Genomic DNA, 24137 nt, shown 5'->3' on the forward strand with positions numbered 1-24137 from the left:
GATTATGTAGAAGGCTTAACTGTCTAGTCCTTCTTGTTACATATGATTCAGTGTTTCCAGTTCATGATTGCTCTGTGATGTGTTTGTCAAAGTTGGAAGCAACTTTAGACAGAGCCAGATGGTAGTGTCACTGGAGGTGCATCAAGCTATGACTCTACTGCCACAAGTGCTCTAATTGAATTAAAACAAAAAACAGAAGATTAACTAGGATTTTTCCATTTGTTATTTCTTTGTAGTATTTTATTTGTATGGACAAAGCTAATAATTTCCCAGTGTATTGGTAGCTACAAACCTGTGTATCTTAACTGTTGTAAATAAACTGTTTTTGCAAGGGTTTTGCTGGTTGGAATTATGACTAAAAACGGGGGATTGATAGAATTTTATAGAGATTACAGTGTATGTCTCTCTCTCACACCCCCTCTTTCCCATATGAGATGGTTCAGTCCTGTTTTGCATAAGTTCCTTTTGAGTAGATCCATGTGTGTACACATAGTACTGAAGAATTACTCTGTTTGATCGGCTGGATGGATGTCTTGGAGAGAAGCAGTGCACTTTAACTGCAGACTGTGTAATTTTTAGAATCAGTATGTATTGTGCATACCCTGTACCTGGAATGGGCAGCAATTCTTTGATGTATTACTACAATGGGAAAACGGTAAGGCTGCTTTCTTTTGTTCATATAGTTTCAAAGTGGCTGACATAGCTGAATAGGCACTTACTGAAACCCATGTGTTTTTAGATTAGTCTAACAAAGTACATTTAGATTGCTGGTGTAATTCACTTGCATATTTTAGAAGACTTGTAAGGCTGGCATTCTGTGATAAGATACAGTTAAGTTCATAGTTGGTAATTTTTTAAACATTAACCTAACATTGAACTACATAACATTTCTAATGTATTTTCTTTTTAAAAGATCATCTGTGATCTCCATGTTTGCAAATGGTGTTTGTGGTGGTAGTGGGGGATTCTGATAGTTAAAAAACAAAAAAACGACGTTTAGGTTTATTGGCTGCTTTGTACAACAGGGAGAAAAGATGAAAGCCTTTGTGGTTATTTATAAAAATAACAAGTATGAATCTCTGGGAATGATTAGGGAAGCAGTCAGCCAGTAAGGCTTGCGTTTCCTGTTTGGAGTTTGAGGTTCAGAGACTAACTTTACTGTTATACCATCTGCTTCCAATCAAACTAGCATTTTGACCCTATACAGGAAAGTTAGTCTGATTCACAAACTTTAATCACTATTTACACTAAAACATTTTCAGTAGACGTTGTACCTAATAGTGAGGTAGAGGGGGTTTTAATCCATTTTCTTCCAAAAGATTACAAAACATTACATTTTTGCTTATACTCGATAGACTTCTGTTTTAGTGACCGGCTTCATAGTTTTGGATTCTGGTCATTCTGTGCCATGCTGCCGAGAATGGTGGCATTTGAATCAAGTAGTACATCTCAAATTGTAAGCAAGCATTAAGCTCTTGTTCAAGATTTGATTTTTCCAAAATCATTTTAAGTAAAATGAAAAAATGTTACTGGAACTATTGCAGATTACAAAATAAAATGGACATTCACCAGCTTTTGAAAAATTAAAACTGAATCTTTGAATGCCTCTATTTTAATTTGCTATGTATTAAATGATATGCTTTTATTTCATAATTGATATTTAAAATTTTAAAATATCATTGTATGGCAGAATACAAAACATAAATCTGGTTTATGTGTTATGGGGTCTTTTATACAGTGTATGCACAATCATTTTGTTTAAACATTTTTATGTTCATATTACTTGTATATGATTTTGGCTTGCCCCTGGTCTTAAAAGGAATATATATATAGATCAGTAACATAGATCAGTTTCATTTGTTTTTCTTGTCCCATAAGCTTACATGAGTTTTGTCTTTATTTAGTAGTAAACTTTTTGCCAAGGTTTTCTGATTAATGATGATCAAACTAACGATCTTTAAACTCATTAAAAACTAGGTGTATGAGCTTCTTGGATGAGAGAAAAGATATTGGGGAGAGAGTGGGGAAATAAGTGAAACTGCATGATCTCTGTTTCATTTCCTTTCGTATCAATGCCAGCTGTCTTTCAAATGTGAAATGATTTTTCTTTCATGTCTGCTCCTAAGTTAAAACAGTCTTTTTGAAGTTTTATGTGGAGATATATATTAGACTTAAGTAAAATTAACTATACAATACCCCTGAAGCAAGAGGAGTGTGATTTGAATGGAGTTCTGATTTTTATTCTTTCTTGAGCACAGATCGCCTTATTACAACATTTCTCTTTGTTCTGTAGCAGGAAAAAAAGCTTTGATCTTATTAAGCATTTCCAGGCTTATAGTAGAGGGAAGTGCTGGTGCTGTAGGGGAGCATGGCCTGACAATTGATAGCATGTGCCTGTTATAGGTCAGAGGTGATCTTTATGTTCTTGAAGAGTTAGTAAATAGATGGCAAATCATATGACAATCCTATATCATGTTGCCTTAAGTTTTGGTTGTAATTTTTTTTTAAACTTATTACCAGCTTTCAGTATTTTATTTCCCCAAATAATTCTATAAATTAGAATAAAGAATGTAATTACTATTTCATTCAAATATATGTGAGCAGAGTGCGTATGTGTGTGTTGGTTTGGGTGTTTTTCCCCTTCATATTTTGCTTTCCATTAATGCTTTTAACCTTCAAAGGAAGAGAGAGATATTTTAATTTGATCTTCAGAATTGTGTATGAACTTCTCCACATTTAGAGAAGACTGCAAGATCACAGTTCATATTGAAGTGCTACTACTTTAATTTGTATCATTTGATCACTTAGCAGATAATGGCATCTGGCTCATGTTTTGAGATTTTATTTGAATAGTGATTTTGACTTTAGATATCAGCATATTGCCTGCTATCTACTAAACTGTATGAAATGCTGATTTGTATGCAAAAAATGCAAGTGGAAAATGGCATGCAGAAACCAGTATTAAACTTTCATCTGTAAATTATATTTTTGAAAGATATTTTTAACTTTAAAGTGGGGAAAGAGTTAGCAAAGTAAATAATACTTAGGCAAAATAAGATTAAACTGAAAAAGATGCTTCCAAATACTGCTAGGTAATACAGAGTGGGTGAACATAAGAGGTTTGAGATACATTTACATGGAAGTAGAGTAAAAGTTGACATAATAAATGTGATTTTTCGTGCTGTGTGAAGAGATTAATTTGGTAATTTAACGTATATTACAGAAGAGAAGTATGTAGGGAAAATTAGAATTTTAGCATAAATCCTCTACGAAGCAATAAAACACTACTAATATGTGGATTATATAATATGAAACAAGAAATATTTTGAGTAGTGTGTCCCCTAAATTAAAAGCATATTCTCCGTGTTGGAGGACTGCATTAGCTATTTATACTAAACTAGAAAACTGCATGTATTTTTCTTTTTTTTTTCACCTGTTGATATCCAGAAATTATTTTCTTAGTGTCGGGGAAGAACATCCAACTATACATTGGGGGCTGGGAGGAAGGAAGGTTGAATTAAGTCAGAAAGAGTGTTCTTTCAAATTGTGAAAAAGCGCGATTAAATATTAAGCCATTTTGTCTATCAAGTTCCATCTCTCCTTTCATTTCTGCTAACTTAGTATCCTTTGAAAGTTAAAAATCAGATGTTTGAGGCAAAATTAATGTCATGTACTGACAGGCTTTTTTAATGGCAACAGGTAGTTGCTTTCTACCCTTTTTTTCCTTTTTTTTCTTTTTTAAGGGAACCTATTTTGTTGGTGCTTCTTTGTTCATGCCCTGTAAAGTAGAAAAGGGAACCAATAGAGGTCTAAAAATATAGTTTTTGTTTGTGTTTCCATTGAGATAAAACAAATAAATGTTCAGTTTTTTCAGCAATGACACCTGAAAATTAAAAACATGTAGGATGTTATTTATATGAATTTTTTTTTCTTTTCACTCTATTATATAGTCAAATAAGCAGTGAGTGAGAACTAGTTAAAAACTAGACAGAATAGAGAATAATATGCCAATATTACTGCTTATCAAACAATATCAAATCACTTGAAGAAACATTTTTGCTACATTTTGCTTAATTTTCAAGTATATTTTGTGCAGCTTTTAACGCCACTATTCAATATGATGACATAATTTAGTAGCATGTTATACTCCAGGTACTGTTCACAGTATGAATGAATTTGGTACCTCAGTCCCATGTGGTTATGTTTAGTTACTAAGTAAAATTTCATAAAGAGGGATTTGTTATGAAGGTGCTTCAGCTTCTGCTATAGCAAGTTGTTACAATGGTGATAAACAAAGAAGGAAAGAACATACATAAATTATAATGTATGTTCCTGAAGATCATTCATGTTTTCCACATTTTCAGTGGAAAATTATAACTAATTCCTGAGTGAGATGAACTAGTTCCTGAGTAAAGTTATTTTTTCCATTTTTCTGAGAGGTGTATAAAATATTATCTAGAAATACGTGGCAGGGGGTGGTGGAGAGGGTTTGCTTGTTAATGTTATTTCATAGCACATTGAATTAGAATATCAAAATAGCACATATCACTAGAAGTGTTAAAATTTTGCAGATTACCTCAGATGAAATATATCAATCCAATTTTATTTTCCTAAGGTACCTTCTAAAAGGAATAACAAGTAAAGTCTGTTTTTATATAAATGTAGACATATTCGGTATGCAAAGTTTATACCAACCAAGTGTTGTTAATGTAAATGTTTTCTGCTTTCCAGAGGGATTTTGATTCGGGTTTTATTAGTATTGGACCAGTTAGCACACAGAGAGAAAAGTACAATTAAATCTACCCTATACCATATGCTGCCCATAGCAGCTCAGACAAGGTCAAAGCTAACATTTGTAAGTCAGCACAAACATAGGATCATGCAGGAAATCTCTAGGGGGTAGACTGCTGTGGGCATTGAATAAAGTGAGCTTGTAGCATTGGTCAACTTTATTTTTTTTTTCCCCCTCCAAAGAGGTATTATGGGTCGCAATGTGATAGCCCAGGAGAGTTTTATCTGCTCAACTCCAGTGGGCAGAACTGCCAATCTATTGAGGAGCAGTCCCCTGCTAGGAGGGTGTGTTGTCTACAACATGCTTTATTGATGCTTCAGTGTGAAGGTTATGTCCATTTCTATGGGCAAATGAAAGCAGCTAGGGAGGGGATCAGGTGTTATATTGGATGGATCTATATTTCTCAAAATTGTGGGCACCAAACAGTGACATACACTCATTTGTTCAGTGTATTTGCTTTGATAAACACACTTGTGTTGAAGACAGCCTGTAGAAACACATTAGTCTATGCCTATGAGTTGTAGAAACTGAGATCACCAGTGAGATAAGAGAAGTGAACTTAAAAGCAAAAGAAAATGTATCAGTACTCCTCTAGTTTAATGTGGTCAGTATTAATATTATGTAGGAATTTATATCATAGCCATAAAGGTGTTCTGAAATTTGACAAACAAGTACTGGAAATGGGTTGATTAAAGTGTTCAGTTTCCGTCTTCCTTTGAATTCCTTTAATTAAAACACTGTCATTTTTATGCACTAAATTGTACATATCATTAGTCAAAAATGTGGTCTGATTTTTTTTAGGAAGTGGAGGAGAAAGCAACTTGTTTAGAAAATTATTGCAAAAGGAATCTTCAAATATGTTGTGTATTTACTTCTGCTCCCCCCTCCACCTCAGATATTCAATCAGGATTTTTAGCAAGTTAGTCTAGTGCTTAAATTTGTCTACATCCTTGACGTGATACTGCATTTCTTAACACCTCATGTTAAGTAAGGAAGTAAGACGGGTTTGCGTAATGCACCATTATGGTACACCTCTACCTTGATATAACGCTGTCCTCGGGAGCCAAAAAATCTTACCACGTTATAGGTGAAACCGTGTTATATTGAACTTGCTTTGATCCACCGGAGTGCGCAGCCCCTCCCCCCCGGAGCACTGCTTTACCGTGTTATATCCAAATTCGTGTTATATCAGGTCGCATTATATCGAGGTAGAGGTGTATCAATAATTCCACTTTTTCAGAACTCCACAAATAGGCATTTATGACATGAGCTTAAAAACTGCATAAACATTTATTTACAAGATGGACTTTAATGGCACTGAAGGAGCCATATCTTCCCACAGCTGTAGTATTTTTCTATAGATTTATGCTATCATTAAAAATTACCGTCAGGTTAATAGTTTAGACTGACATTCTTTTCTCTTTTTTTTCCCATTGTGCTTAAGTATTGAGGGAGTCTCAGATCAGTTTGAGATGTCATACCTGGTGTCTGAAGACCTTGGCAGAAAATAGTGTTTAGTACAGAGTTAACTTGAACCTTGCATTGCCTAGCTTTCGTTGTGCTTAAATATTGGGTTTTTTTGTGTTCATTAAAATTTGACAATACATAATATATTTTGTTGCCAGTGTGAGTACTTGTATCTTCTTATAAATACAGGATGGAATAACTATAATTGCCAATCATCATTCCCTCAGTTTTTATGTTCACTATGTTTCTGAAGGAGCTGAGCACTAAAATAAGTTTCCATTTATCACAATACCTTTTCAGCAGCAGAAGCCTTTGCCACTGTACATACAAATAATATATTGTGAAAGTCTGCCACGTCCCCGGATCATTCATCAGTGCATAGTTATATAATACATGACTGGTGCTGATGAAATTTGGAAAGGTCAGTTAGTGAAGTTCATAAGGTGTAGATGTGGGTATCCATTTTTACTGCCCTAGAAAAGAAATTTGTATGTAACAGTTTGATAAATGTCAGTTTTTATAACCTATGAAACTTTCTGAATAGCAAGGTTTAAATGAATAATATAATTTATAATTTCACATACAGCATGCATGTTGGGAGATTTGGTCCTGATTTAGTGGAGGCATCTTTAAAATAGGTTTTGATATTTTGCTTCACTGCTTCTGTTTACATCTACATTTAGTATGAATCATGAACATATAAAAATACCAAACCCGTTAATAGGAAGGAAATTAGTTGAAAAGCATGCAAATGAGGTATTTTTGGTGCTTTAATTGATGTTTATGGAGTGAAGATCTAATTTTAGTAACAAAACAAAATCAGTAACTCAGACCTTTTAAGATAAAGTAATGCCTTTATATTTGGAAATTTTTAAATTAGTAAATCGAAGGACATGGCATATAATCGCCTGATACTTTGTAGATTTAATACACTTTTTAAATGATTTTTATAATAGTATCAATTTAATATGTTAAGAATAACTGCACATTTGAAAGCAGATATGCTGCTTAAACCTGACTCAGTAGGAACAGTCCATCCTGTTCTGAGCTAACCAAGCTCTGAAAGGCCAAGCAGGCTGGCTCTACAGCAGTACACCAGGGCTGCCCGGGGAGGGGGGGAGGGCAAGTGGGGCAATTTGCCCAGGCCCCACAGGGGCCCCACGAGAATATAGTATTCTATGGTATTGCAACTTTTTTTTATGGATGGGGCCCTCAAAATTGCTTTGCCCCAGGCCCCCTGAATCCTCTGGGCAGCCCTGCAGTACACCCTATTGAGGGACAACATCAACAAACTGAAGAGAGCTTAAAAAAAACCAACCCAGAATCACTCAAGCATTTAGACTGGAGAAATGTGGAACAGCTCAGGGTGGGGGAAGGAGAGGGAAGTGGAGCTCTTGACCTGTGCTCTGCAACTCCCTTGTCCCGCTTCCTTCCTGCTCAGGCCACACAGCCTGCAGGAATTATTACAACCCTAGGATTGAAGTGTAAAGTCTGCGTACAGCGTCGAGAGAGGCAAGACCTCTACTATGTGGACCATTTAAAAATTGATTCTGGAGTGGGTGTTTTGGAAGAGCTCTCCCACCCCTCATTAGTTTAATATGGGTGCTTTCTTTGAAGTTCTCTCCTGCTCCTGCCTCCGATTCAATCACTTCAGATTGCCATGTGCTTAGGGGAATTTGGGGAAACCTTTAGCAGGATGGATTTTCTTCTACCTGCTTGACAGAGTTGTCTGCCAAGCAGATTTTTTGGGCTGGATGGTCTTTTAGCACTATTCCCTGGCTCCCTAAGAATGTCAGCCAGGAAAGAACTATTTTGGTTCCTCCCAGATGTCATTCCCATCACTTGATAGCCCAAAGAGACAATATTGGGCAGCCAGGTCATACTTAAAACCTCATTACACAGCTGCTGCAAAAGAGAACACCTTCGAACTAGGGAGTAAATTCCATCACTGTGTGATGAGAGGCTTGCAGAGCTGTTATGGGCCAAGAGCCACATAGGCTGGATAAGGGCCCTAAGCATTAAATGTGTTTAAAAGGTTTGAGCTACATGATCTAATGCATCTTTTCCTAACTTGAAAGGGTATTTAAATACGTTTCCTTTATTGTCAACTTTTAATTAAAAGTTTGCATTTTGCTTCTTGTAGATGTAGTCTAATCTCAATAATCTTTTTTTTCCCCTCTACTTTTAAATTCTGTTCGTAATAACACAGAGTAAAACTTATGATTAGGTCATTAACCAGAAAAAAAAAACTGGCATTCATCTGCAGGTGATCAGATGACATAAGACGCCTGGTTTTAATTTGTGGGTAGGTCTGATTGTAACTAAAAGAGACTTGCTCTTTTTGTGGAATTGGCTGACTATTTCCCCACATCTGGAGTTAATGAAGTCTTTGAGACCACATCAGTTGTGTTTTGCCGCCAGAGCCCTTTGATCTGAAAAATCTAGACTGGCACAAGTGCAGCTTCATAACATTGCAGCTATGTTTTTGCAAGCTATAGTTAGGATACCAAAAACAAATAGAAACTATATAAACTTATGTGCCTGTGCTAGAACTTTCATGTAGCTATTTGAAAGGGCCTCTTTGACATTGGAATATTTCAGAACATTTTTATTATGCTAATGTCCTGTACATGTGTAACATAAATGATGCATTTGTTGGAGCTGAATTTTTTCAGCTTAATTTCCTTCTGAGGTGCTTGCTTGTTTAGACAGTTTTATAAAATGTCAAAATTATTAGAAGTGATTGAAATTTCAGTCTGTAGCCCACATTACAACTCTTGTTGATAGCATTACTCTGGCAAAGTTGAAAATATGTACAATATGTCATGGTGGATTTTTTCACATTAATCAGTGCACATCTCTGTGTCAGTGCTGCATGTCATTGAGCTTTGTTTCCTCTGCTGTCCTGTGACAGTGATAGATTATCCATCAGCTATAGCATATGCTGCATTATTTTGCACAACAGACAACTTGTAAATTACACCTAGTTTTGCCTAATATGTTTGTAGCCTTATGATGGTGAGCATTTAAAAATTGACAGTCTTGTCACTTTTGTGTGAGTATGTGTGAAGTGTGTGTATATATACGTATATATATTTATTATATACCATAAATATATATAAACTGTGTTAAGAGTATGTAACATGTTGTCATGCTGTAGCTCAGATTTGGTCAGCACTTTCCATTGTAAAAAATTCTTTATTTCCAGGAATTCAACATTTGGAAGTAACCCAAAAAAAGTAGCCATCAATTTGAACAAAAGCTCTTGGAAACACTAACTTTGTTGACAAAATAACAAAAAAACATACAAACAAAAATGTCATCTTGAGTTTGATTGCAAAATATAAATGCAAAAAACAGAGAGCGATGCTAAAAGTTGTGAAGTGTTTCCACTATATTCCTCCCTCCCTATCTTCCGTGCTTCAAGATCAAGTTCTTGATAGAGAGGATGCCTAGGGTGGCTTCTGTACTTCCATACCAGAGTTTTATACACTGGTATAGTTTAGCTGATTGCACTGGAGTTACATCGGTGTCAAACTTGTGTAAAGGAATGGTGAATCAGTCACATTGCATACAACAACTCTATCCAAACACATGCCGAACCATTTGATCTGACAACAGAAGGCTGGAAAAGCATTCTGGGTTTTTATATGCAAATAAATACAAGATGTGACCCACTTAACTTCCCAAATTCCCATATCAGAACATTCACCCTTGCATACTAGAATAGAGGTTTCCTAGACGTTGGTGGTAGTCATAGGCCCATTTTAGTCTGTCTGTCTTCTCTTGAGGGGTACCCAGCCTGTTACAGTGGTAGGGGAGTGACCTAATTGTATGTATGTGTGCGTAGGTGTATGCATGCACACACAAAAATATGCACCTTACAATTTTGGCATATCTCTTATGCACTTATTAAGTTTAGACTTTTAAAATTAATACATTTGAAACCTATACATCAATTAGTTTATTTTGGGGGGAAGGGGAGAAGAAAATTGAGAATTTTTTTAAAAAATAACCTTTTTTATTTTAACATATTATGTGGCAAAAATATTTTAGCTCAAGTGTTATATTTCTGTGTACTTAGTAGCCATTTACTACATTCATGTGTCTGCACTACAGTTTTTCATCAACTAAAAATAATTTTAAGAGGACATTTTTTATTTTGTTTTTTCACTATGCCTCAGTTCCTGGTCCATGACTGGAGCCTTCTAGATACTACAGTACTACTACTATTAATAATAACAATATAAATCATTCATATTGGAATATTTAGAAAAATTATCATTATAAAGATATTGCCTGCCTTGGCACAACCTGCATTATACTATGAGTCATTGATGAATTGTCTATATTGATTTTGTTTATACATACCATACCTGAATACTCTCTGATTTATTTCACTGCTGATTTATAGTTGCTGTAATTAGAATCATTTGATTGTTAGGTTTATTTTGTCCCCTGTATAGTTTTCAATTTGATGAGAAAGTTTGTTTATTTACCAATGCAATGTTCATACTGAGCTTATCTGAAGCAAGGGCTTACCAGAAGAAATTGGTACTCCACTGCCAAATCAAAACAAGATTTTTAAAAGCTGTGCCAGACTTAAAAGGTTATTTGATGTTGAAGTTTTTAGATCACTCAAAATGATATAGATTTGCATTACTTCTCTCCCCCCCTCATCCCCCCCCCCACCTCCTACCACCGGTAACTCTAAAAAAGCAGACAGGTTTCTGATTGGATTATGCAGTGCAATAAACTCCCAACAGTTTCACTGGATATGAATGTTTTACCTGAGTTGTTGGGATTCCAACTTGTTAAATATGTAAACAAGAATAGAGTTATTTTAAAATCGAAGCTTATTTTGGGACCACTGTTTGGTTTCTGTGTGAGATATGTGCTTTGTAAGCAGAATCAGCACTTAAGCTTTTATCAGGCCACCTGGTTGAATTGGCACACCAGAAAGCGTGGTGTTAAGATCACAGTAGTACTTTGGCAACTTGATAAAAACAAAATAATGTCAACAAATGAATTAAATATTGGGGCTTGCTGCACTGTTCCCTTTAATTTAGATCTCTGTACTAGCATGCTGTTTCTTATGTGTGACAGCCAAATATTACATACATGCTTTTTGTTGCTTTTCAATTTTTAGGTATACGCACCATCCCCAAGCTCTGATGATTTCAATAGAGAATCTCCAACTTACCCATCTCCTAAACCACCAAGCAGTATGTTTGCTAGCACTTTCTTTATGCAAGGTAAGTAAAGTACCGGTAACTCTAAATACAGGAATGTTTGTAATTTGTTCTTTAGGTGGAAATGTGAGGCTAACCCAGTGTTGCATCAAATAATATAATAAATACATTTCCAGGGAATGTATTGTGGTGGGTCGTAGCATGGAATTTTGTATACTTCTACAAACTGTTAGCTGAAGGGAGCTATCCTTTGATTTAAAGGTTTCTTTGTGACATTAATTGCTGACTGTAATTTAAGGGGATTATCCAGCAGGCCAGATGGACAGAATTCCCCATTCTCTGATTTGTAGGGCCTTCAGAACAACACACCAGAATGATAGCAGAAAATGAGGTGAGGGCTTCTTGGTCATTCTGGAGTTTGGCTGTACAATATCTGTTAATAATCTGGGTTCTCAGTGAATGCTTATGTCTCCACCGTGCCAAAAATACAGATGACTTTGAATTGCACAAAAACAGGGACCAGAATTCATGAGATTGAGACCACGTTTCCTCAACTTCATGTCACATAACTAGCTTTTACTTTGGTTAGATGAGGTTTTGAAATATACCGTAAACATCATCTTTGAGTACTAAAGTGTACAATGTCATTGCAGTCTTTATTGCTGAGGAAAAACAGTGCTGACACACTTTGGTTTGAGGCTTATATAATGTAGTAATTATCAGTTATTTAAGTCTGCTATTATGGAACCTTATTTATTTTATAGTATTAGAATGTTTTAGCAAATATAAATTGCCTATTATGGATTGAGAAATCTTTTCCACTGTATATTTATGGTGAGCATTATTTAGCCAAGCATCAAGTTTTTTTGCAGTCTGGAATTTTTATCATCCCTCTTGATATAAATCTGGCCTTACTGAAGGTCTTTGTAATTAGCAGAGTACTTGGTATTTTCTCAGCTGTGGCTGGATTGTATTTCAGCTATAAAGCCTCATTTTTTTTAAATATAGCAACACAGTGTGGTGGCAGGAGAATGGGAGACACCGTATTAGCTATCCCCTATTTCAGTACTGATATTAGGCTAATTGAGTTGGTGAATTATGTATTTTTTTAAATAATGTAAAGGAAAGGAGAACTCAGTACACTTCTTGTATTAGAGAGATCTCTTTCTTTTCTTTTGTTAAAAAAACATAGATGGGACCCACAACTCTTCTGATCTTTGGAATTCATCCAATGGGATGAGCCAGCCTGGTTATGGTGGAATGCTGGGAAGCTCCTCTTCTCACATGTCACAGTCCAGCAGTTATGGCAGTCTACACACACATGACCGCTTGGTAAGTTATATAGGCTAATGCAATTGCATATGTAAATATATTTCTGGAGACTGATCTGTTTCATTTCCCGTCTGATCTTCTAGTAGTGTCAATTCAAAATTAGATTGTCAGAATTCATAATTGTGGCATATTGATTTTGTTGCCTCTTGTTTGTGTATAATTTTTAAATGATTTTTGGTAATGTAATGGGTTGTTTGGCTGATGGACAAAGTCCCTTTCTTAGATAAAGGTGTCTTAACAAGGTATATAAATGTATTTAAAGATTCTGCTTAATTGGCTCTTATTTGTTTTGCTTCTTTCTAGAGCTATCCCGCACATGCAGTCTCGCCTACAGATATAAATGCCAGTCTTCCTCCAATGTCTAGCTTCCATCGCAGCAGTGCCAGTAGTTCACCTTATGTCGCTGCCTCACATACTCCACCCATCAATGGATCAGATAATATACTGGGTAAGATTCTCTTAGGATTAAAAAAGAATTCTTTGAAGTTATTTAGCCAATAAAGGTTCCTTTTCTGTTGTTTTTTAGTTCTGTAAGATACTAAGAGGTAGGCCTGGTCTGCACACAAATTTGTGCCCGGTTAACTAAAGGGGGGATATTTTTTAAACCAATTTAGTTAAATCAGTGCAACCACCCCATCCCCCCAGTGTGGACCCTCAAACTGGTTTGATTGTATTAAATCAGTTTAGTTTAAGTTGGTTTGTAATAGCCTTAAACTGAACTGATTTCAGACACACTTAAATTGTGCCCCTACTAGGGAATTGCACCCATTTAATAAATGGCCAGTGGTCCCACAGGCTTTGTGAAATCAGTGCATAAACAGCATGTAGACAGCTCCTGTTTTGTGATATAGATACCATCGCTGTTTTAATGGAGTGTTGTGGTGGCTCAAGGCATTTTGTCTTTGGAGTGGATCTGCTACAAAAATTTTCATAGTGTATTATGTGCCCCCTCCCTAGGGCCGGCTCCAGGCACCAGCCCACCAAGCTTGTGCTTGGGGCGGCACCTGGAGGGGGGCGGCGCGGCGCTCCGGCCCCTGGGGAGAGCGGGGCCACGGCCGGGCTCCCCCCGGCGCTCTGGCTGCCCTCCCCCCCGGCGCCCTCCCCCCGCCGCCCTCCCCCCCGGCGCCCTCCCCCCGGCAGCCGGGGGGAGAGCGGAGCCCCAGCCGGGGCTTACCACCCTCCTCCCAGGGCTCCGGCCGCCCTCCCCCCCGGCTGCCGGGGGGAGAGCGGAGCCCCCGCCGGGGCTCGCCGCCCTTCCCCACCCCCCCGCCTGGGGCGGCAAAAAAGCCAGAGCCGGCCCTGCCCCTCCCCTCAAGTTTGACCTCAGATCACTGGCCAGTCCCAAAGTAAAAAGGTCAGTGACAGGTTAACAACTTTCTTTAATCCCTTCACTGCATATCTGGAGAGTACAAATGTGGACTCATTTTTTCTCTTTTCATAGACATTTGTGAATAATTATGATGTATCTCATAAAATCACTTATTAATACAAACACGGAAACTCAGTGGTTTCCATTCTCAAGATTGCATGAGTGCCTTTTCAATTTGGTATGGGTTCACACACAGCTTTACTTTCAGTCTTGGTGTAAGTGAAACTTAGTCTGGTTGGTTATATTTGCCCTGATTTGGGGGCATATCCTAGTTAGTTATAAAACATAAAATTAGGTGATCGATGCATGATTTGGATTCCATGGTGAACATTTTGCACAGCTTTGTATGAAAGTGCAATATTTGCTGGCAGAATTTGATGTGCACAGAATTTATCTGTATTCTTAAAGGGACATATTCAGGTTAAAATTCATATTTTGAAATAAAAAATTCCTTACCTGTGTCTCTAATTGGTTGAGCTTTGAAGCCTTATGTTCAACTTGATGGCCTTTGGAATGAGGAGGCACACAGAGCCTTTGGCATGTGGCACAGGTGGAAATGGGGAGACAGAGTCCGTAGCATGCAGGATGGGGTGGCAGGGAGTCCTTGAAATAGAGGGTTTGGAAGGGTGAGACACGGGGAGCTTGTGGGAGGGAATGGAGGAATGCAAAGAGCCGCTGAGTGTCCCATGAGCTTGGCCTGCCTACAGAAGCAATTCAATTTGCAACCCTTTATTGTTACTTTATATTATTAAAATTAATTAAAAAATATTTTTCACAGTCTGTTTTCCTTTTGCATTTCCTTCAGCCTGGTTAATGAAACTAGGCAAATCTGTTTCACTCTTGTCCCTGACTAGTTTCACTTTCTCATCCTCGTACTGGAACAATGCTGTTGTATTTGGGCTGCAAATGGTGCAGGGAAATGAGATTACCAAAATCTAAACACAAGACTGTGTTCACTCATTGTTTTAATATAATGAAAACATGTTCCACTGACATGAGGTTAATCGTGACTTCCTGACAGTGTCCCATTAAAACAATGATAGTGTGTTCAACTGCATTTGCTAAAATTTAGATTAATAAAAGAAACTTGGTTCTTTGGCCTTAAAATAAGCATTGTGTTTATTTTCCCATTACAGGAAACAGAGGAAATGGGACTGGAAGCTCACAGACGGGTGATGCACTTGGAAAGGCACTGGCATCTGTAAGTAATGATTATTGACACAGTTTTCAGATTAATTTAAACCACATCTTGTTTAAAATGTTGATCGTGGTTTCCCTTATTCATAGTTATCTTTTTCTTACTTATGCATACCTACAGTTAGCCGTTAAATATGTCCAAAACACAGTAACCTAAAGTGTTAACTTAACACTCCATGATACATTTGTGTACATTATGTCCATGTCAAGGCAAATGGAAATTATTGCTTTTATTTGTGGGAGGTTCCCATCAGATTTTTTGCTAGGCATTTGCCTATTTTGCGGAAGATCAGGATATCACAGATTAGCAGGGATTGGAAAGTTGTGTACACAAAGAAAAATTTACAAACACTGGCTGTTTAGCCTAATCATAAAGCAAATTCTTTTCTGTGTTATTTACATACAACTTCCATTTAAGTCAATGAAATTTATCTGAGGGCAAAATTAGGCACAAGGTTTAAAGTGCATGCTTAGTGGCCATATAACATTGGGATTTGAAAGTACTGTGGGAGAAACAACCTTTTAGACTTAATAAATAAAATGTCAAGTGATGTGTGCTCTGTTATAAACCATCCAATTTCAATGTATGGAGCATTTTAAAAAGGGGGATTTGTATTGCATATCTGAAAGGCATAATCAGTGCAAGCCATTTATGAAGTTAGTTTCAGTCACTGGAAGATGCAATTGCAAAAAATGAAATAATAAATTGAAACATTGCAAGTCCCTAATCTATTAAAAATTATTTAAACTTTTGTAGATAATAATAATAATAATTAATACTTTTACAATGCAATAAAACGGTGTGTGTTAATAGTATTAAAGGAGCCATTATTTTTAATAGAACAGTCCGCAGTACAGAACAAATTTTGAAACCATTGTTTATATTGAGTGTCTGACTTAATGTTCTGTATAGCAGAAATTCCAAATCTATGGGTGGTGGCTGGGAAAGCTCTGCAAACTTCTGTTGCTTAGCACTCTGGAAGCCTAATCCTGATTCAAGAGATAAAACTGACTCCTTTCCAGCGGCAAAAAGACTATCTCTGGGCTGCTTTTTGTTTTCCCCACCTCAGCCCACTGCACGCAGATATGCACACTCATGCTGATGCTGTTAGTCTTGCTTTCCTCTGATGGTCATATGTTAAAGGATGACCAGCTCTGATAATGTCAGATGGACTTCACTGATGTCCATGTCAGGCAGCAGATTTCTCTAAATCTGACTGGCTTTGGGGAGAAAAATATTGTCCCTGTTGTTTCTGCGGATCAGGTACTTAGTTAATGATTCAAGAGTGCAGAGGGCAGTCCAGTGTTTGGCTGCATGAACTGTCCATCTAGTAAAGAATTGGGGCCATTTTTGGCTCTGATCAATCTGAAGGAAAAGCTTCTTGGACATAGCAGTGCTTACAAGCATTGTGCTGTTCATTGTTGTACAGTTCTCCTAGGGCATGTATGGTCCACAGCCTGGCCAATTTTTTTTGCTAAAATCTTGGCCTTATGGGCTAGCCCAGACCCATGTGATTGTGAGATTTTCAGTTGCTCTCCATCTTTTTCCTGTTGAACAGATCCACAGGTAGTTTTCTCTTACTGTGACTAGTTGGGAAAACCAGGGTCATGTTTGGAGAAAATTCCAAATTTACTGTGAGTGGAAGTCAGGGCAGGAATGTTTAATCTAACTGATGGGTGGGCTTTGGTTGTCATAGTAACTTAGTTCTGTCATCCTATGTTGTTGCTTGGCAGGAGCAGCCAGGTCATTCCATAAATCATTTCTGTCATAGCTGATGGTGATGCATTCCATCTGCTCTATCAGTGCATGCCATAGTCTGCACACTTCAAATCCCTTGCTTCATCCATCTGCTCCCTTTACCCCAAATACACACACGGAGCACACTTTTCACAACTGTTCAGTAGGTAATACAGCAACATTACTTTTTGAGAAAGGGAATCATAATGTTTGGAGTGAAAATGGTGCATTTAAGTTTCAGTGGCTAATAAACTTTGTGAAATTGTATCTGTCTTCGCAAAGATTTTTTTTTTAAATGCTTACATCGTCTTGAATTTTTAAAGCCACTATCTGTCTTTTTAGATGTTAAACACCACTACTAGTATTATTAGGAGGAATTTCTAGTTCTAAGATTCTGTTGATGTACATCTTACAAAGGCCTTTCATGTGTGAAACATCAGAGGCTACAACATTTGTTCCTCAGTTTAGGTATTAAAGACCATACAGAATACTGTGTGATTAAACATGTAAGGCCAGATAATGCATTTGCAAAGGTTCTTTTATTTTAGGTTTAAGCCTGGATAATTGTGGTCTTAATCTCAGGGTAGGCAAGAAAGAGAATTGTACATGAAAGTATTTACACAAAGTTCCGAAAGCCCTGTGGATTATGCATTAGTTTGGATAATGAACTAGTGTAGATAGAAAGAAAAGAAAATCTGGGTATTTGTGCCATTTCTAATGTGTTTCCCTGAACATTTGCCAAACAATAACCCTTTAAGATTGTGCCCATGGAGGGTTATATGGAGGGAGAAACATCTGGTTTATTTCAGTGCCTAATGCCAAATCAAAACACTTGGTCTTTAATTTAGAGGAGATCAAACAGGAGGGCTGTTTAACTTTGTTGATTATATCAGACCTCTTTGTGATAACTTATGTTTTGATTCCTACCTCAGTACTATGGTAAAGGCCTTTGTGTGATCTGGATAGTTAAATGGCCAGTGGTCCCCTAACAAAAGAAAAGAAAATGTGGGGAAGTTGACTTTTAAAAGTAATTCATGAATTAAGTTTCTTTGTTGCTTTAGACTCAATAACATTAACATAACAAAGCGTAACTGAAATGTACACTGTAGTGGTTAAAAAATTGGACTAACAGCTCCGAGGTTTGGCGCTGCAGGCTCTCAATTGTGCAGCTTTTGTCTAAGACCCTTTTCATTAGATACTGGCATATTGGCACCCTGCTGCTTGGAATGGACCATGACTGATAGGAGGAGGAGTTTCATTTGTTGCAGTAAAATGAGTCATGTTACCGTTTAAGCCTGGCAGAAGGTGTCAGAGCTGTTCATCATTGGTCATTTAACAATACAGCAGCCATGGGTTGCATGCAGAATGCGTTCTGATTTTGTATTTACCCTGTGGCTTTTAACAGTTTTTTCTTTTTAAAATGATTTAAAAAAAAGATTTCTATGTAGATAGCTGAAAAGAATGGATTTTCTGGCTATGCTGGAAGAAGGCCAGGAGACACTGGGAGCTTTTCTTCACTACCGGGTAAGTCGACCTAAGTTACGCTACTAGCTATGCTACGTAGTTTAGGTCGACTTACCGCGATGTCTTCACTGTGCTGTGTCGATGGGAGATGCTCTCCGGTCAACTTACCTTAATCTTCTCGGGGAGCTGGAGCTCCGGGGTCGACTGGAGAGTGCTTTGCTGTCAATTTAGTGGGTCTTCCTGGATGTAGTTTAATTAGGCTGCAACTTTATTCCTAAATGTCTGGGGGTACCCGGCAGATAAAAGTGTGCAGTGCAGGTAATTTCATAATCATTTACATATACCCAGTGGGGTGAGGCTGCTGTCAGCCCTCCCCCTTTACCCATCCTGGTCCCTAGCCAACCCACTGCTGGGGCTTCGTCATCCTATGTCCCCCCCACCCCTCCCGAATTAGGGTTAAGGAGGGCTATAAAGTCAGATGTTGGATCCTACCATACCAGTCATAGGAGCCCCAACCTTCCCTCCCCGTTTCCACTCTTTTAATACCTCCTTTAAATCCATTTACTAATCCATTTCATCTGATCATTATATCCCTTCCCTATAGAGTACTCGCTCTGGGCATACTCCCCACGCCCACATAATGAGTTGTGACATCACAGCCTAACCCTCATTTCATGTTCACCCCAGCTCAGCCTCCAATCTGCTCTGGGGAAAGCAAAAAGCCCCCACGTTGCCTTGGCCAATCTGGTGCTGAAGGAAAAAGTCCTTCCCAGCCCCCCAAGAGAGGAGCGACTAGCATAATTCGCACAGCAGATCATGACAAACCCTGGTATTTGACTACTCCCATGGGTGGGAGGATGGGTGCTGCTCCACCTGATCCAGGTAAAAGAGGGCTTTTCCTGCACCAGCATGGACCTAAATAGTTCTTCCTCTTCTGGTCACTTGTGTGGGGGATGGTCAGCGTCCACATGCTGACCTGGTCTGAAGCTGTTGCAGCAAGTCCTCCTCTGGTTCTCTAGCTCTTAAAGGAACACACACCTTTTCCAACAAACCAGACAACAGCCCCCACCACTTAATGTGTGATAAGATCAAATTTTCTTTTGGCATGACATGTTTTGTTCGGACGTGGAATTTATTTTGTATACCACCCTTTCCTTTGGAATTTTTAAAGTTTACATAGCAAATTTTGCAAGACAGTGTAATCAAGACTTAATCGTAATTTTATACTGATTTGAAGTTTTTTGGAGTGTGGTTTTGGTATTTTTTTTTCTTGGTCTTTCATACTTACATCAGATAATAAAGTATATGCAGCCCATAAAGTCCTGCTTTTGACAGCTCAGGAAATATTATACTAATCCACCAGCTTCCGGCTTATCATCATTTTACCACTGAAATGTCAGATTGCGTTTGTGCACAGTCACAACTAGTGGGTGAATGGAGGGGCTGTTTCAGACTGCCAAACAGCCATCTGAAGGTTAAAACATTTTCGTCTCTTCTAGCCCTAGAGTGAGAGATTTGAACTCATAACCTAGAAGAAAAATGTTTCATATCCCATTACCAGTACCTAGACCTATCCAGTTCTTTCTCCAGAACAGATTTTCAAGGTGCTTACAAATTTTAGATTTTAGTTGGAAACTTAGATTTAATTTGCTGTTTTATCCAAAGTCACCCAACTGTATTATATAAAGCATAGAAAGATATTGTTGCCAAGTTAGAAATAACTTTAAAAGTTCAAAACTTTGTATTACGTATATATTTTGGAAGCTATTTATTTAGAAATCAACCAGGGAAAATCTTTATGTGCAAAATAATGTTAGTAATAACAGCACAATTTCAGATGACTATTTTATTTTGTTAGGTGACATCAGTAATTAGAGTTCAGTCCTTTTCACAGTATTCTCTCTTACTAAGGATTAAATTTTTTTAAAAATAACCATAACTTTGTCAAGTTTTATAGGATCTTTTGTCTGTGTAAAGGAGAGTCACAGTTATTCCTCCAAATTTTCCTGAAGAAGTTTTTATACATTATCCTTATTATCTGTAGACTTGTTAACTTGACTTCCACAATTCTTCTTGTAGTTTGTAAAAAGCATATTCGGCACTGCTTGTTTTGACAACTACTTGAAAATGAAAGCTCTGTGGACTCTGTGGCCATTTTAAAACCTTCCAAGTAATAAAACAGAGCTACGATTAATGAGCCAATCTTTTCATCAAATTAACATTAGTGGTGACAACTGAAAGTATAAAAGTGAATCCAAATCAACAGATTTTATTTTTACTGTTAGCTGTCACATGTATTGATAGATGTGTACATCCTTTTGTTGTTGTTAGATTTATTCTCCTGACCATACCAGCAGTAGTTTTCCATCAAATCCATCAACACCAGTTGGATCACCATCACCTCTCACAGGTAGGATCTACAGCTTGTCAATATTTTATTTGCTATTTTGAAAACTTCCTTGTTAGTTTGACTTCACAATGAAATCCATGGTAGTTTCCATGCATATCTAATGGCAATATGGCTGTTACAGTAAACTTTCAGTCTATTGTTTGTAGAATGTACTAGTATTGTACCTTGATTAAAAATGGTTTTCATTTAATGTATTCGCTTGTTTAAATTGTAGCCCAAAAAAACCCAAAACCCTCACACCAAACCCTCTTGTTTGTCTAATTTATGTCTTATTTAACTAGTCTTGGCAGAATTTGATTTTTAGTTTTTTACAATTTTGATGGCTATATCATGCTTATTTTTAACAAGATGTTGATCTGTTTACATTTTTAAACTTGCATGAAATTCTGGGGTTGAAGCATTTATTTTATTAATTTAAATTTTCATGGTTATGGGAAATTATAGGGGGAGTCAGAGTAGGGATTCAGACAATAATGATTTAATTACAGTAGACTTTGAGATTCAAAAAGTTAAAACTTTATAACTGTTAAAACATGAATTGTCAACAACATGTCAAAATATACAAAATAAATATCCTTAGATCAAATTCTTGTAAGTTCTCAAGCAACATTTTTCTTACTTTGCCGGTCTGTAAATTTTGATGATCATCTCTGGGTGCGTGGGGGTAATGAAATTGATATTTACAAATGTTGACTACTAAAAATCTAATCCTCCCAAGCCTAGATTTAATAGATTTGAGGGGAAGACCTTGATGTATTTCTTTCCTGGTTTGTAACACAAACACTTATTGCTATTAAAGTTATAATAAGTCCAATATCATTTTTGCATAATTATTTTATGCTGCCTTTGGCCAATTATTAAAAGAAATTCTCATTTGCTAGGAATTTGAAGAAATCACATAAGAGTAATCTTATTTGTAAATATAGAATAGTAAAACTTGACATATTAAAAAGTCTGTACTTTGTTAAATGTTTTTCTCTACCATTTGAGAGAAACAGCACTCGGTGATCTTTTTTTTTTTTTTTTCCAGAACAGCATACAAGATAATAGTGGAGTAGCTTTCACAAACAAGTTGTGTGTTCCCTGTGGTGAAAATACAGTAGCCTGTGAAGTCATTCAGTTTTTGGGTGGGGCAGGTTTTCATTCATATTTCTCATGAACATTTTCATAATGTGAGGAACATACTTCTTGCAGTTTTCAAAATACGTACTCCGTATTGCAGCCATTTCTGTCCCCCATACTTTGTGTGTTAGTAGTGTGAATTTGGTAAGAAGCATTCCAGTGTGGAGATGAACTATGAGCAGCTGCTTAGAGCTATTAGTGAGTATTGCAGCTTTCACAGACACTGTGGCCTCAGCTGTCTAGTAAAAGTTGAACAGCTGTTCTGTACATAGAGAGGATTGTGAAAGCCCCATTGACTTAAATTTGTTGTTTAACAAAGAACTGGAATTATGGGCAGGATGATGTAACTTTAACCCTGTTCATTCCTGTAGTACAATTTTGTTAAATTATTGACATAATTTTTTACATCAGCCTATTTTCCCACTCACTGTTATCTGATGTATTCTCATTAACTCCTCATTGATTTTCCTTTCCCGTGTGGACCAGTTTTCAACAAGGGCTTTTTCTTTTTTTAAATTTGTTGCTAGCAGAAAGTGTGTAGTGTCCTTGACTCCAAGTGTCTTGTAATTTAGAGAAGTAAATCAGTAAATCTCTTTGTATTTAAAAAAAGTGTCAAACAAATAAACTCACCTCATCCAGTCTTTTGGCCATATTTAGTGGATGCTGTGCTAGTTTTCCATGCATTCAGTTGATGAATGAACATCTCCTGGTTGACATGGCATACCTGAACAGCTGCTTTAGGCGTTTTTTTCTGTAATAACTGAAAAATGCATGTTGAACTGTGTAATTCCAGGGATTAATGCATTTCTTTGATTCAGTGGTTACAGTTGAAGAAAAATGTCTTGTGTATCCTTGTTCTGCTGAGATGACGGGTCAGAGCCTATAGGTTTATGCAATATATATATTTTTAAATCTTTTAACAACGAGGCAAAACTTGAAAGGGGGGTGCTTTGTGGGTAGAGGAGAGTACGTGCAACATTTCAAAGGTGTTACTGTGAAAAAGATCCAAATTGGGGTTCCTGATTAAGGATTCCACACCACTTAATCTTTGTGAGCACTGTAGACTTTCTCGAATGACATTCATTGGTGGAATTGACTTTCAGTTTTGAGGAATGGAGACTTGAGTCCCTGCACGTCTGACTCTGCCCCAGCACCACTGCCCTTGTCTCCTAGATTCTGCAGTGATTGGAGAGTCCCCCAGTACTCCCAACCTGATTCCATCCTTATTTCTAGGTTCTAATTGGTAACCTATAGTAGATTCCACCAAATAGCACTGAGATCCTCTTCAGGGGAGAGACCAGCATCTCTTTTAGAAACACCTCCAGTCTTGATTTTAAATTTGCCTGTGATGGAGAATCCACCACAACCCTTGATAAGTTGTTCCAATGGTTAATTACCCTCACTTGTGAGTTAGGAATGCTGGGTTCTGTTCCCAGCTATGCCACTCATACCCAGTGAGCCAAAATTCAGAGTTATTACTATTCTATTTATCGTTATTGACACTCTTGGCAGCCATCTTCTATCTGGACTAAAAAAACCAAAACCCCCACCACCATTACTGACTTGATAAAAGTATTAAAAAGTAAACACACAAAGTATCCTAAAATAAAAAATAATGTTTTCTGAATAGTATATTAAAACACTTCATTTTTCTTATAATCGGTGATTGGAAGAAACCCCAACCAAAAAATAGTTTCAGTAAAATAGGATGAATAGTGATGTTTTTTGCCAAATCTAAAATGGCTGCTGACACATTTAATGGTATTCTTAGAGTTCACCTCTCTTCCCTTTTATATAATTAAAAGGCCTTGTTTATTTATTAGTCTAGTTATTCTAGGCTTGGGTAACTCATAACTCATTCATTCTTTAATTGCGAATTAGGGATCAGGGATCAAGCATTCAGAAATAATGAGATTGCCTTAAAACTCGACAGATCTTTTTAAAATAATAATTTTAGTGTTTTTTATTTGCCTTCTGACTTTTGAGCCTCTAGGTTCACATTCCCAAGCTTTTCAACAACGAGGACTAGAAATGTTCATTCATTTCTTAAAAAA

At 37.1% G+C, this 24137-nt stretch overlaps 1 protein-coding gene across 21 annotated transcripts in view; it reads left to right on the top strand.

Moving 5' to 3' along the window:
• TCF12 (transcription factor 12) overlaps nt 1-24137 on the top strand; it is a 304994-nt gene that overhangs the window by 254993 nt on the left and 25864 nt on the right. For 18 of the 21 annotated variants that reach the window (XM_042853875.2, XM_042853876.2, XM_042853881.2 and 15 more), the window contains 5 exons: nt 11409-11514; nt 12644-12783; nt 13087-13231; nt 15289-15353; nt 20883-20961. In XM_042853875.2, the coding sequence (XP_042709809.1) occupies nt 11409-11514; nt 12644-12783; nt 13087-13231; nt 15289-15353; nt 20883-20961 (535 nt within the window). Of the gene's footprint in view, nt 1-49; nt 656-11408; nt 11515-12643; nt 12784-13086; nt 13232-15288; nt 15354-20882; nt 20962-24137 lie in introns of those variants that run through there. The other 3 variants (XM_042853885.2, XM_042853884.2, XM_042853877.2) reach the window with 3 other exon arrangements.

Source organism: Chrysemys picta, chromosome 10 (assembly GCF_011386835.1).
Source record: "Chrysemys picta bellii isolate R12L10 chromosome 10, ASM1138683v2, whole genome shotgun sequence".
Taxonomy (NCBI): Eukaryota; Metazoa; Chordata; order Testudines; family Emydidae; genus Chrysemys; species Chrysemys picta.